Source organism: Brachyistius frenatus, unplaced genomic scaffold (assembly GCF_029030835.1).
Source record: "Brachyistius frenatus isolate BFR_SWC_R1_liver_20210118 unplaced genomic scaffold, ASM2903083v1 Contig_134, whole genome shotgun sequence".
NCBI classification, from domain to species: Eukaryota; Metazoa; Chordata; class Actinopteri; family Embiotocidae; genus Brachyistius; species Brachyistius frenatus.
The window spans coordinates 355,237-370,712 of record NW_027210733.1 but is presented as its reverse complement, the minus strand read 5'-3'; the positions used below and the strand labels follow the sequence as shown (position 1 = coordinate 370,712).

Genomic DNA, 15,476 nt, shown 5'->3' with positions numbered 1-15,476 from the left:
AATGTATTTTTCTGTAAAAGAAATATCTTCATTAAGTCTTCAACTGATAAAGCCTAAAAGGCACAACTTAACATTAGGTTTTTATTAGATGGCTTTAATGTTATGTAATTTTTAGCATTTAAGGTAATGATTATTGTGGTAGAGTAAATGTTTGGGATAAATTTTGTGCTACACAATCCAAAAATGATTTAAAATTAGTAAATTGCTTTGCAACTGCTCACCTACTTACATTTCCATCTGTTTCCCTTCATCTCGCACTCACAGATTTACAAGTTATGGAGTAAAATATATCAAATGTGCTCCTCACTGATGATTAACTGTCAGTCAGACTGTCGTTTCCTTATTTTTAAAGAGTTAATTCCTGACCTTTACAGATAATTAACTGCAGCCTGTATGTAACTCTAGTCACTATCTGTCCAAATTGCGTATTAGACAAATGTAGATGTGCTGAGAAGAACTATTCATGGCCTATAAATACTCACAGAAAAGACTTAAGAATAGTTGTCTCATTGTAAATGTGAATACAACTGTTTTTCAGGAAAAGGTCAACATCCATATAATTAGACTTCAAAGACTGATTACATAATCAAACCACTCCCAGGATAGTAAAAGACATAAATATAGAAAAATATGTAATATATATATATATATATATATTCATATACTGTATATGCATATAAAACTAAGTATCAGAAAAAGAACATGGGACGTATCAACATAGAAACCAAGTGAAAATACAAAATGAGAGTAAGAACACAGCAATGCCCCTGCTTAAAAATCACAGCAGGTTGTACAGCAGCAAAGTTCCCCATACTGTTCTTTGCAGCTATGGAACAGGGGAAGAACAGTCATGTCCTCTTAGCCAAGAGAAAATCCTGACATGAACAATCTCTATTGACTTCACTCCAAATTAGGAATGGATCCTCAGTAAGAACGGATGGATTTCAAGTGAATTTCATATTTAAATATTACAAAACGTACAACAAGAGCAAGGTGGGTTTTTTTTTTTTTTTTTTTTTTTTTACTGCATTTAGTTGTCATGACACCCACTTTTTCTAGAGATGGGCGTCAGGAGTTCTCTTGTTGAAGAGTGTGTCAAAAGCAAAGGTTAAATAGCTACTGTTTCAGAGTTACCAACACCGGCAGCAGCGCTTCTCATGACCCAGCAGTAGGAATGATTTCTATTTGGACGGAGTTCTCAATGTAAAGTGACAACAGAAGCAGTGGGAGCTTTGTCACCTCTAATCTGTAATATACAGGAAGGAAGTTGAATTGCATTGTACTTATACTGTAAGGACCGCTCTCATTATCACTTTATCCAATATGGATTACCTACCAAAGAGTGGCGTATAAAGGAAAGAGGCAAAACATCACCCAATAAATGCTGCAGTATACAGTAAATATCAGAGAGCTAACCATCCTTGGTTACATGACTTGACCTTGCAGTACGTGGTCACACCACATGTAATCATCGTGCAGAAATAACTACAAAAACGCAAGAATAGCTTCTATGTCATCTTTTCCAATTATATAAATAAGCAGCCCTGTGAATTGTTTTATTATATACTGTATGTTAACAGTTTCCTTATAAGTGCTAAATGATAGGAGACAAATCTTCTGAATCCAAACAAATCTGGCCCAAAATGCTCCTTTCTCACTTTCCAATGTTAGTTTACTCTTCCCAAGTCTAGCTGTTAAATAGCTTTTAAACCTGTAATCTGTATGTGTCATATATACACGGAAATTGTGAGCAATTTCTCAAGTCAAAGGAGCCACCAACAGAATCACTTGCAGCACCTTTCCAATTGCTTCCCATGTTTTCACAATCATAACAGCACTTTTCAGCCCTACTGACTAATTCAGCATTTTCTCAACTAAAATATAACATGTCAGCAACGTCAAGATGCATCAGATATGCCTCTTTAAAATCTGATCTTCCTGATACAGACACCCTGTGGGTGAGAGACGTGTACTTTATCTTCGTGAAGTTGCCAATAGGAGGGAAAGAAGGCACAAATGGCCATCTTTGATAATATTCTACAAGGGGAGTTAGATGGTGGAAAAATAAAACAAAAATAAAAAATGTTACCTCAAAACTAGATCCCCATCAGCAGTTGTATAAAAGCCTTTATTGGAGCTCACTAACTGCTGTTCTCTGACATTGCTTCCTCAATTTGTCATTTATCTTAAATGGCTTGCAAACTTTGCACGACCAAGACAGAAATACAAACTATAGTGTGTCGCTCGTGGAGCCGTTTAGCTGAACATTGGTCAGTTATAAACTGCATAATGCAGTGTTCCCAAAACATGCCGTGGAGAGCCATGTGTGGGCAGGATTTCACTTTCTACCGAACACTAAAAACAGGCGATTTTTACCTCTTAGCACCTCCTAAAAGAGAAGAGGAAGATATCAGCGAAACATCTGGTGTTGTGTTTGGCTGCCTCTCAAAGGCATCTGGTTGGAGAGCACTAGTAAGTGTGGCTGTGAAGAGCTGTCCGCCTGACCTCAAAGCTAGAGTGATAATACCTCAATGTGTTTAACTACATATGAGATGTAGATCTATTTAAGGCAACAGCTTCAAAGGCTCAATTTACATCGAGACACTGAAGAAACTGATTTGGCAACGTCTTTACAAATAGCTATACTGGCATATGCACTCCTGACACATTTGGTGCTTTGTAGCATTGAGTATCAGAGCTGTCCTGGACCATGTGCTGCCACATTAAGGCATGTCAAATACTTTACACTGGAGTAAAAGCAAATCTCTGCTATCAGTCATGGAGGTAGGGTCACAGAGGCCCGATACCCTGCCGGTGCTGGGGGTCAGGGAGGGGGGTTCGCACAGTGCACAGACAAAATGTAGGTTGTGTAAAAGAGACAGAAGGAAGGAGGGAGACAGAATCATGACTGCAGCATAACGTCACATAGAGCTTGCCACTCCACTCCATCCCTCAGTCTAACTACTGAGCGTCCTCTCAGCACAGGATGAGTGGGTTCAGACCGGGTCAGAACCAGGAAGGACCAGGCAGGAGGAGGAGAGCCCAGTCCTGTCAACACAAGGAAGGAGCCGAGAACGGGGTCGGGCTGGAGTTGTTGCGGTTGGACGACTTGACGATGGTGATGACGCTGGTGGTGGCCACCTTGCCCGGTGAGAGGGGCCCTCGGGTGACAGTTCGGGCAAAACACTGCAGGGCTTCATACTTGGCTCGCAGGGCGTCAAGCTCCAACCTCATGCTGGCATTCTCCCGGGCCAGCTTGTCCACCTCCTGCTGCAGATCTATCTTTTGTCTCTCCAGCTCCTCTTTCTGGGTGACGCGCTTGATGCGGCAGCTGGCGGCGTAGCCCCTGTTCTTCAGGGTCCGTCGCCGCTGCTTCAACCGCACGACATCGTCCTTGGTCAGCCCACGCAGGTGCTGGTTGAGCTCCCGCACCGACATGGCCACCAACTCGTCGTCGCTGAGCGCCGGGGCATTCTCGCCTGCCTCCTTCTTGACCTGCGGGGGATGTGAGCAGTGGATGAAGAAGAGCACCACATGTGTAGACATAAACCAGTACGATTTTCTCACACTCACCTTTAAAGCTTTGCTCGTCTTAAACTGAGTCGTCATTCCCTGCATGCAGACAACTGACCAGAATCTCACAGAAGACACACTGAGAAGTGAAAAGAAAGGCAAACTGTAAGTGAACAGACACAGGCCATTGTCAGTGGTTGAAAGTAACTAAGAACATTTACTCAAGCCCTGCAATATACTATAGCACTCCCAATTCATATTTCTTACATTTCTCTGTATGTCTTCTCCCAATAAATTCATGATTTCAGGGGAATTCTACTGCATAATGATTTTAAAAACAGGACCATTAATTAAGTATATTTTAAAGGTGATATTGATATTTTTTACTCAAGCAACAGAACTCTTCCATAACTGTATAGTGTTGTATATTGCAAATACAGAGTGTGACAGATGAGCACAGATGACACATCTACTGGGACACATCTCTGTAAGTTCACTTAACAGACATCACAACAACATTCCAGGGTTACATTATGTTTGCGTGTTAGTACCATAGATGTCAGCAGAGGGCAGCATGACACCATGTAATACTAGCACTGGAGAGCGCCTGTATTTACCTATTTAGAGTAGTGCCCTCACAATGTAGTTCACTGGACCAAGCAAAATTAGAAACAGGCAAGTTCCCTCTCTTGCTCCTCATAGAACTTTGAATTTAAGCTCTCTGCCTAAGTGATTTTGCCAGTGCAGTTTTTAGAAAAGCCTCTCTGTTCTCATTACAGTGAGCCACATGCTTTCCAGACTGCAGCCATGGCCAAAAAACGCAAGAGCCAGAGGCGCTGAGCTGTGATCCTGTGAGAGGCACACATTCCCCCAAGGCTCCATTTCAGGACCTGCAGACCAGCTTTGACTACGAGTGCACTGTTCCATGCTACACAGCTACCATGGAAACGCCCTGCAAATGGGCGTAGGAGTCTGAGTCACATGGTCACCAAAAGGGTAAACAAGTCTCATTCATAACCGCAACACAGCCCTTACATAGTACAAATAAGAAGCACTAACTTGTGCTGATAACTTCAAGGCATCCCGTGTAAAATTCCTCCGTTTTTCTGGGATCTTTCCTCTAAATTCAGTCTTATGTGGAATTTTTTTTAGCCTCTAATTTGATGTCTCTGGGTCTAACAGGGACCAAATCAGTCCACACCACTCCTCCTCCTCATCACACATTAAAACAGATCAGCATAACATTTACATTTGTGCTGAACTTTACAGAGCAGTAGGTGCGCATGTGGAAAATTCCTGGAGCTAGAGTGTCACAGAGGAATAGTTTCCTTTATAGTCACTGATGTATTTTTTGCTGCGAGACAATGTAGTCTATCGATTTAGAGCCGTGTCTCTCTGGTTGGCTCCTCTTACACTGGGCTTTCCTGAGCTGCTCTATGCCCTTATTTAACTCTGGTGGATATATTTAGCCCACAGTGCTGACACGAATTTCTGCCAACTAAACAATTTAAGTGAGCATGCGATAAGTGATACCTCAGTAACAGGGCAAATATTCACCGCAGTCCTATTTGCTCCCACTTTCATGGGAGAAAATATTCAGGGTGTGGCTCTTAATCTTTATCTTGTGTTTGCATCTTCAGCTATAAATATTAATAAAACAGGGCTTTGCAGATTCTGACTGAAATAAAAAGTGCAGTGGTAACAAAAAACCAACTTGGTTACTCTCAAGCATCAGTCGTTATCCTTAAAATAGCTCAAACCCAAGTCAGAACCCTGAATTGGAAAACAAACAGATGAGTCTAAACAGCTAAACCCAGAACCACACAAACTTCTGTTTAGAGATTTAAAAAACATCTGGTGTGCTCTCTGGTGTCCTTTTTACGCTTGCAAGACACACTGCTAAGAATTGCATAATTGAGATTTCATCAAATAAAAATGAAGGACTAAAATGAAACATTCCTCGATGGCAAGTTGGCCTAAACAGCCTAATTTAAGAGGTATTGCGTCAGAGGGGGGTCCCTGGGTATATTCTTTGCAAAGATCATGAAAAGGTGGTGTGTGGGGCCTCCCTCTCTTCATACAAGAGGCCTCCAGCCTGAACCAAGAGGCCAGGTTGTTTCCCCCAAAATTCTTTAGGCATGTGCTTATGTTTTTGGACCTTACACAGGGACAAGGTTTTCTTGATCAAAGTTTCCTCTGAGGGAAAACAGCAATTATATCACACAGCCAAATCCACTCTTTATGATTGTGCCACACAGGCAAGATGGACGAACAAAACACAGCTTCTCAATATAGTCAAGAAAACAACTGTATTGGGGTTTTTCATAACAGAAAGAAAAAGAGTCCGGGAAAATACCTCAAAGAGAAGCCACAGATGGCGGGTAACGAACAAAAAACACATTCCTGAGTGAACACACATGTGCAAACCCTCACATGCACACAGGCAGATATTCGCTGGAAAGGGAACATGCAGTCTGAATATGGCCTGTGATGCACCAAGCTGTGTGGGTGGAGTTCAGACAATCTCACTTGTGAAACAATGGCTGCAAAGTTCACAAAATGTCTGGAATTCAGAAGTGGTTCCTATCTATCACAAGCCCAAATAAATCAAAGGCAGCCTGTGTGCTCATGTGTGAATGTCAGGAGTCTACCGTCTTCCTTTGTTGGAGGAATTGTGAACAAAAAAATGCTCCATCATTCATTGCTGACGATGCTCTTCTGATGACTAATAACCAAAAATGTGCTCTTTATTCAGCATCAACGTTATCACTCAACACTCGGTTAACTCTTCAATTAAGTCAATTGAAGTCAGTTTTATTTATATAACACCAAATCCCAACACAACAGGTTATTTCTGTTTCTGTTTCTGGAGCCCAAAAGTTCAACAAGAAAAAAACAAAAACTCCCCTTTAGCAGGAAGAGAAACTAACAAACTACTTTTGATCTATTCAAGAGACGAGAGAAAGACGCAAACCAGGCAAACAGCGAATTTTATGTGGGAACAAATCAACTTGGACAAAAGATTTGTTAAATAGTGTAAATACTAACGCCCTTTTGGAGATAATATTTGTTATCTTTTGTTCACAGACAACTGTTTTTAAAGTCAGGGATCTGCTCAAGTTCAAGGCTGCACTTCAGTTCCAGCAGGTAACCATGGGGCCCAGCCTTCTCCTAAAATAAACAGCATATCAAAGACTTCTGTGCTCATGCCTTAGTGATAAATGCACAGTTGGTTTGTCTGGACTTTTTTGTTGTTTTACTTCTCTATCCGTGGGAGTGGGTTCAGCAGAAAGCAGACTTGTTGCTGCCCTTGACAGTCTACTCCACTCCTTCGAGAAAGCTCTTGCTTTTCTTGCACTTTTTCGAGGAGGTGGAGAGATTTCTCTCCAGACCGAGGCGCGCAGCACTCTGCTCTTTCTCCAGCGCAGCACATTTGGTGGGATATTATGTGAAGGAAATGGAGTGCATAGCTGAGCAGTGAGTCATGCTGTTTACTGGTAAAAGCGACGACCAGCGGCAGGGAATCACACCCTCCTGATCTGACGTTTCCTGGAAAATCCCGTTGTTTCACGGAGAGGAAGGAAAAGTACAGACAACCTTAGAAATGGTTGGCATGACCACCGGAACATTTGTGCGGAAAGGGAGGAGAACTCGCCGAATATCTGAGAAAAGATCCTCTCCCAGCCATGGACACTTGGATTTAAAGAAATGTCAAGAATGCAAAACATACCAGTCCCATTTCTTACTACAAACAATTATGAGCGAATAGTAGGAGAAATATCACTACTCTCGTCCCAAAACCCTTGAATAGCGCTATGGAAATGTAGTTGATCTCAATGCTGAGGCAAAGGCACGTGGACAGACAGAATGTGACAGCAAAGCAAACATTTTTGAATGTTTCGGAGCTATAAAATGTTTGTTTGTGCTGCTGCCAACACGCAAGTCGAGGCACAAGTGAAATCAGCAAGTTTCCGTCAGCCCTATTAAGAGTCAACCAGGAATGCTCAAAAACACAATCCCGCAAAATAAACAAATGAGTAGAAGTAAATGACACCTGCCACACCTCTGACCATAATAAGGTGAAATTCTAGATCCAGTCATTCTGACAGAAAAACAGGAAAAGACAGGATGCAAATCACCTGCAGAGCGAGCAGACAGTGTATAATGTAACTTGTCTGGGAGTCACTTTTGAGGTGCGCGAGACAGACCTGTTCACACCTTTTATTTCTTCTTATTGGCTGTATACACTCTGTTTGGCATGTTCAGCTACACCTACAATCACTGGCCTCCAAAGTCAATAATCAAAACTCGACATCTTTTTTTCAGTAAGAGGAGCAACACACATCACAGCGAAATGTGTTCCCTGTGAGTCATTGCATCACCGACCACAAATATTTCACTTTCACAATACTCCACCACCAAAAGCAGTTTGCTTTCTGCACTGCTTTCATCCATCATCACTGTCCAGCAAAACAAATGAGAAATAGTGTGCGCAGAGCTGAAGACAACTCAGCTAGATGATGTGTCTTCAGGGGAATTTCTCCCACTGCGCTCTGGCGTTAAAATGAGTCAGCTGCTGTAACTTCTCCATCCAAAAAAGACATCATCACTTTGGTGACTGAACCACATGTTAGCCTCATGACAGAGGGGTGCACCCTCTCCCACTGCCACTCCGTCTGAAAGACACTGTGCACCCACCAGGGACTACAGCGAATCAGAGAAGCCTCCTGAGCACAAATCTGTAATCATCTAAGTGGAACAAGTTACTCACAGAAAATATATTTTCCATATTTTTTTCCCCCCCCAAAAGTGTTAAAAAGGTCACAGGTCCACGTTATGCAGGAAAAGACGAACTGAAAGGTAAACATAAAGACTGAGGCAGTGATAATTATGAGGTATCATTAGGTCACTGCCAAAAAATTAAATTAAGTCACTGTAGTTTCAGGGAGGCAGTTTCCTTATCTTCACCCATGTCACAAAGATTGATGGTAACTAGAAATTATAGCTAAACAGATTGATAAGATAAAAGCCATTTGGTCCTCCAGAGTGATTGATTGGTTGTGGAAACATGCCCCCTCCCGCTGTTTAGTGACTGCTTGTTTCTCCTGTGTAGGCCAGTCAGCCCCGGTGGTCTAAATTCACATCGTGCCCTTTGTCCCACATGTCTAAAATGCAGACCACGTGTTGATTCCAATGTCAAAAGAAGGCTTGTGTTTAGCATTTTTCGCCGAGTCTCTTAAATGCCGCCTTGAATTGAACAAGAGTGCCACAATTAAAGGGGATGTGAAAAGATTTTGTTGTTTCAACAGGCTAGTTGAGACATTTATTCCACTTCCATTTTCCCCCTAAATCTCTTTGGAGTGACAAAAAGTTCAACAAAGTAACAAAACGTCTGACATAAATGAGTAAAGATAAAATCACGTTTTTATATTTTAATACATTTTACCCTGATGGCTAATGACTGTGGCGAAGACTAATAAATACATAACAACTTTTTAGTAACAATAAAAACATGAACTAACCAAAATAATGTGACTTTTTTCATTACGTTTGTCGAATACGCCCCTGTGTTTCTGTTCCCCGATCTCATTATAGAAACATTTTAAAATTTATTAGCTACAAATTTGAAAGGGTTCATCAATCATGTCATAATTAAACCACTTAATAAAGACATTTAAGTGGCTGGAATTCGGCAAAAAAAAAAAATGTAAATAAAGAAAGTAAAAATAAAAGTTATTTCATTTTTAAAAAATTAAAAAATTTACATTTTTTTTTTTCATATGTTTTCCACTTCAGACACGCGACTACTCCGATGTCTGAGCTATTGTTTGGGCATTGTGTTATGTTTCTCCAGCACAACACGTGTCCGCACGATCTGAAACAAATCTACAAAGTCAACATCAGCTTTCATAATCGGGATCAAAACTTGTCCTACATGACGGGCTTTAATGTCGTCAACACAAACCTGCCTGCATGCGCCAATATGTCACCGTGAGAACTTGAGCAATTTAGAAAGGAATGTCAAAACATCTTCCCGAAAAAACAACAACAACAATCAGCTCACCTCTGCCGATATCTGTGGACCGGAATGCGTAAAAGTGGCGGAGTAGGTTTCCGAAACGGGCGACGCAGTAACTTGACACAGTTGGTATAAAGCGTCCAGCAGACGAGCGGCGGTGTATCCTCGTACTAAATTAACTACAAAACAACAACAATGTACCAACATTCCACGCTCTGCTTCCGCAAGCACTCACGTCACCGATTCCTCGTGACCGCCCCCTCCATTCATGAAAATAACTTTCTGCTGACGTCAGTCTGGGAAGGGGGGCAGAGGGGAGGCCATAAATAGAAGATAGATACTGCTGCTTTTGCTTACTTTACAAAACTAATCAAAGTCAGGTCATGTTGCCAGCAACCAAGAAAAAAAGTTGAAGTTTTTGAAAGAAGTCATGGATTTTGCTCTCTCAGTCCACTGAGGCAGAGGACTGACCCACTCCTCTAATATAACCAGATTCTTTTATGGTCAGGTCTACACTACAAGGTATTCAAAAATGTGCATTAACTAAGGGAAAACAGGGACCTCCTCTCTCCGTCTGACTTTGGGAGCAACAGCAGCATTCCATTCCTGAGGAAAGTATGTGGTGTAGTAGCCCAGCAGTCACAGGATTTCTCTTATTTGAACTGCACTGCTGCCAGTAACGTCACAGGTTATTCTGGGTAATTAAGTACTGAATGTAAATATGTTAAGCCTTTTAAGGCCTGCTCTTGTGTGGGTTTTCCGTTATCCGTTAGAAGAAGAAGAAGAAGACCTCAGCTTTGCGGTCGCCTCAGACTAAAGGGGCCTGTTAAAACCAGATGAAGTGTGTTTACACTATAAACACTGAGAGCTGCACAGTTCAAACAAAGTGAAAAAGAAGAAGAAAAAGTTGCACATTCAATTTTTTTTTGTTTTCTGCTGACTGGACCAATGTGGTTTTGAGCCATTTTTTTAAAAACAAATAATAGTCTGTTACATCACAGAAAAGTAGTATTCAGTAGTATATTAGTATTCATGCATTACATGTGTATATAAGATAACACTTTATTGAGCTTCAGGTGGGGAAAGTTGTGTGTTACTGCAAAATTAAGAACGGCAAGAACAAATAGAGATAAGAAAAAATACATGACAAAACAATACCACAAAAGGTCAAATACGCAGAAAATGATCATGAGTAATAAACTATTGTACAACAAATTTAGAGCAACAATTTGTTATTGTTGGCACAAAGCTCAGTCTTGCACCTGTGGATCAGGGTTGGATGAGCCTGCAGCTAAAGGTGCTCCCTATCTACCACAACACATCATAAAGTGTGGTTGCCCTGGGTGGCCGTGGCTTGGAGTCCACTGTAGCCTCCAATCTGTCCAGTCTTAGTCCAACAACAGCGCCTTACTGGCACTGCTGACTCTGTCTTTATACAGGATGGATTGTGTTGTAATGTAAAACACATTTGTGTTTAGGTCACAGCATCCTCACTACAAATGCCTGTCAAACATCTGGATCTGGAGCCACTGATGAAATGAAGATAGAGAGCTTCATTCAACGTGTCATCCATTTTCATACTTAGCTGTTGGTGAGTATTTGTTAATTTATGTCCATTGATGTGTGCTGATAGAAACACATTGTTAAAGATATATAAAGTTGTCAAATACCTTTTTTAAAAAACTGCAAACTTTACAGAAATTCCATCATAATGAACTCCAATTGTGCGTCTACCGGGCAAACCCCGAGACAGTACCGTCAATGAAGGACTGGTGTTTTCCCTGGTGGTATTTTTTTAATTTTTTTTCATTGACCATTTTAGGCCAAAAGCACCTTCATTCTTGAATCATTTTTGTCCCATGATGGCCTCTGTTTAAGGGTGGTTAATGGTGCTATGTTTAGCCACAGAAAAGACAAAAGAGGAAACACAGACACACAAATTCAAGCACGTGGTGTCAGATGCATGATTTCAGTTTCACCTTCAGATAGAGTGTGACCAGTGGCTGATTAATAAATAAATCATAAATGCTGAGTTGGATTTAGTCAGTGCGACTGTTGAGGCAAGAAGAAGCAGAAACGTTGAAGACACACTGTACAGACTACTCTCTGCTGTGAGGAGGGTTTACTCTTACTGTTTTTCCAAAGTACTGACGTTAGACACTGACAGTTATGAGTCACACAGGAATACTCCCTTAGAAGCTTCACAAAGTCCCGCTTCCAGCAAAAACGGACAAACCCCTTCCATTTGGTTTTCTTCACCCTGGCTTTGCGCCACTTTGGGCAGATCAGTGTAGCTTTATAGTTACTGTCATCGTTTATGGCTAATGACTCAGCAGATCAGCCTCTTCCCCCGAATTGCATGTGGAATCAGTTGTTGACTGAAGATGGTGGACCTGATCCTTTCATCTGCACGAGAGTATGTTTCGAGTAAAAAAAAGCCAATGAACCAGATGTGTAATCAGATTTGTGTTCTTGTTAGTCTTGTATCACTATCATATTGACCACAAGCGACAACACACCATTTCCTGTGAGTGGCATTTCTGTAATGAGTTAGAAACATACATCATTTGGTGAACCAGGTTGCATTTTTCACTTTCGAGATAAAATAGAAACACTGCTTTGTTGTAGTCTTAAATTAAGTTAAAGCATCAAGGTTTGAGATAAGATTTGTTTTCATCATCAGATTAGAGATGAGATTACATTAAATACGTTAATTCAGAATTGTTCTGAGAAATCAGATTGGATTAGATTGCATTAGATTAGAAAGGACATGTGACATAAGATTAAACAAATAAGACTTGGGCACAATGGATTAAAATAGAGGTGATGAGATGAGATTACTCTCCTTGACATTTATTTTAAATGAGATTACATTTGTTCTGTAGATGTGATCCATGAGATTAGAAAAGAGATGATATATAATTAAACTAACAATAACATTAAAAAAAAAAAGACTGATGTTTGTCTCTTCCCCCCTGAATCCGTCAGCAGTCAAAGACGAAAAAGACAACAGTGGTGAGACAAAGTCACTGTAGGACCACTGATATTCTGCGTCAGTCAGACATCCAGCTGCTCAGTCAATGCCATACCACCCAATCACTGTCCATCTGGCAGCAGCACAATGCAGCTGACCTGAAATACACCCGTTGTGTCCAACAAAATAAAAACAGGGCACCATGTGCAGCAGACTGTTAGATCAACTTGCTGTGGGGTCTGGGGTTCTTGCAGGCAGTTTTGGATTACAGGAAGTAACACTGAGTCACTAATCTTGCTTCTTTTTGACTCAGACTGTTGAACTCAGAAATCTGATCTGGTACAAAGAGGCCCCCTGTTGTAAGGGGACCATTTTTACCTCCAAATGCTCTAAATTATTAGTGAACAAAAGCCTGATATTAACCATACAGGGCAGTTAACTGCAGTAATAGCATTACCACTGACTTAAATAAAGTCACACTGCATAAAAAATATTAAATTCTATACACGTTTTCTTCCCTCAATATCTTTCCACAGTGTTCAGGAATATCTTGCTGAAAATACCCGACACATTAGACAGCCGCCTCTGGCACACTTTGAGCCGTATACGTAATTTCGAAAGTTAGAGAATTGTTTTTGCAGATTTGTCGATTTCCCATATGACACAAGATTTAATTTGGAGAACTTACTGAACATTCCACTGACTTCACCAAAATGTGTTTCATATGAAAACACTTTACGTAACCAGCTGGCAGCTTGGAGCTGCATGGAAATGAACATGAAGTTACAGTAGTAGGGGAGGCAGCGGAGCAGGAGCAGGCCATGGTGAACTATTACTATGTTTTTACTTAAAACTTCACCAAACTGAAAACTCTTTTATTACCAAAATAAAAGTTTTGGCTTTTGGGAACTGCGAGCTGAAATAAAAGGAATGGAACAGTTCTGGTAAAACACAGAAAGAGAGAAACATCTTTCTATACTTGATAGTCTTGTCGCAGCTGAGCAATGCTCCAGGAATGAACAAATCACGGCCGCTGACCATGGGTGGGACTAAATATGGACATTATTAAGGGTGGTGGAGCTTTGATGCTCTGATTTTATTTCCCTCTGGGAATGGAAAGTTGTGAAAAAAGAGACATAGGTTGTTGAGATAAAAAAAAATTGCATGGTGTCCTTGCTTTGACATTTCAGACCCATCATCACGTAGTTCCTAGTTTTACAACTTTCTTAATGACATAAGACCAATCTTGTTTCCTTTTGGATGTACTTTGTGGCTGCTATGTGGTTCAGTGGTTAAATGTTCTTTTGTCATGCCAGGTTATTTTGTTCAGAAGTAACTGCTGTTTTCTTAAGATTATATTCAAATTAATATGTACAAAGGATACAATTCTGGTGGTAAGAAATAACATAGAATAGAGACTGCTGCCACCTTGTGTTAAATCACTGTAATTTAAAGCCAGCATGACATTTTAAACTGGTACTTACCTGTGACCCCTATAGGTTTCTACTTTTACATTGGAACAAAAACAAAACCCTATGAACTTCCGGTAGGAAATAATATTTCTTAAAACTAATGTCGAATATGGAAATATGTGAGGCCATTAACAACATGTGCTGTTTTTCCAGAGATAATAAGTAATTTTTTCACAGAAATTATTTTCTTGATGTGATGGTCAGAATCAGATTCCTTGATGAGGGGGAGCCCACCTTTTCAACATAAAGCTCCCAAAACCGTTTCAGTTGCAAGTAATGCCCGTTTTTTTATTTTTATTTTTTATCATTTTAATGTTATTTTAGAAAAAGGTAGCTTTTAGTGCCATAGGGTTGTCTCCAAAATGAATAAGAAAACAAGATAAGTTTTGCATGTACTGTCTTTTATGGATTGTGCCTTGTGTGAAAAACACACATGACGAAAACATTGTCCCATCAGCCCTATATATGTCCCATATATAGATAGTACACATTGTTTTTTTTTCCACTATAAGAGTCAAGAATCCTATGTAGCTATTATCATTTGAGGGAAGGACTAAAGTCTGTGTATGATCAGGTACAGACAGCTTTCACACCGGAGAGATGAAACAAACGTTAAGGGCTCAAAGCTAAAGTAGAGGGGTAATGTCTCTACCAGGACCAGTCTGAAGGTGGAGTCAAGAACTGTGTACAGAAAGAACGAGGACTACAATTATGACTATGCAATGGCAAAAACTCTGCAGACACTGTCACTAGTGGTGGGGAAAATCCTTTCCCAAACAGCTACCAAACCCCATTAAATTGTCAACATCTGTGTTTAAAATGAACCAGTGTTTTGACGCGGTTGATGCAGACGGCAAGATGACATCTGCTGGTGAGTTCTTGGTCTTGTATTTTTACACACATGAATTACAAGACCATGCAATGTAGTCAAATTATAAATCAACTCATTACTCTCATACTTGGTGTTTTTGTAGTACAGGGTACAAAAGTAATTACTTTAAAAACAGTGACTCTCTGCTTTGAAATATGGCAGACAAGGTATTCAAAACCAGCATGACAGCAAGGCCTTTTTTTTTTTTTACTTGATGTATGGTATGTTAAACGGACACTATAGCTTTGAAAGCTGCCCATCTAACAGTGCATCTATAAATCTAATACTGAACACTTTTCCAAGGGATAAAATGTAATTATATAATCATATACTATATTTCACAATAGGTATGAAGTAACAATTTAAGTAAAACCACAATGTATTTATTTAATTTGTTATAAAAGCATTTTTTTTTTTTTTTAATTCTTTGTTTTTTTCTTCTTCATATAAACAAATTTTGGCGTTTCAGTGCCCTCCTTGGGAACAGCGCGTAACTACACTTCCGTCTGTTTAGACAGTTTTACTTTGAAGGCATTGACCGGAAGTTACATTAGTTGTTACTATGGCCACCAGACGGCACACACATACACGTTGCCCTTCGGTAGTAGGTAATTACGCCTCTATCGT

At 40.3% G+C, this 15,476-nt stretch overlaps 2 protein-coding genes across 3 annotated transcripts in view; both read right to left on the bottom strand.

The window, feature by feature from the left end:
• The window catches only part of ttyh3a (tweety family member 3a), a 282,548-nt gene that overhangs the window by 253,916 nt on the left and 13,156 nt on the right, over positions 1-15,476 (bottom strand). The window lies entirely within an intron of this gene.
• Positions 999-9,758, bottom strand: mafk (v-maf avian musculoaponeurotic fibrosarcoma oncogene homolog K). The gene is given in 4 exon segments (XM_069714715.1): positions 999-3,495; positions 3,574-3,652; positions 9,578-9,663; positions 9,665-9,758. Coding segments are annotated over 4 exon segments (684 nt in total). The 5' UTR covers positions 9,740-9,758; the 3' UTR covers positions 999-3,051.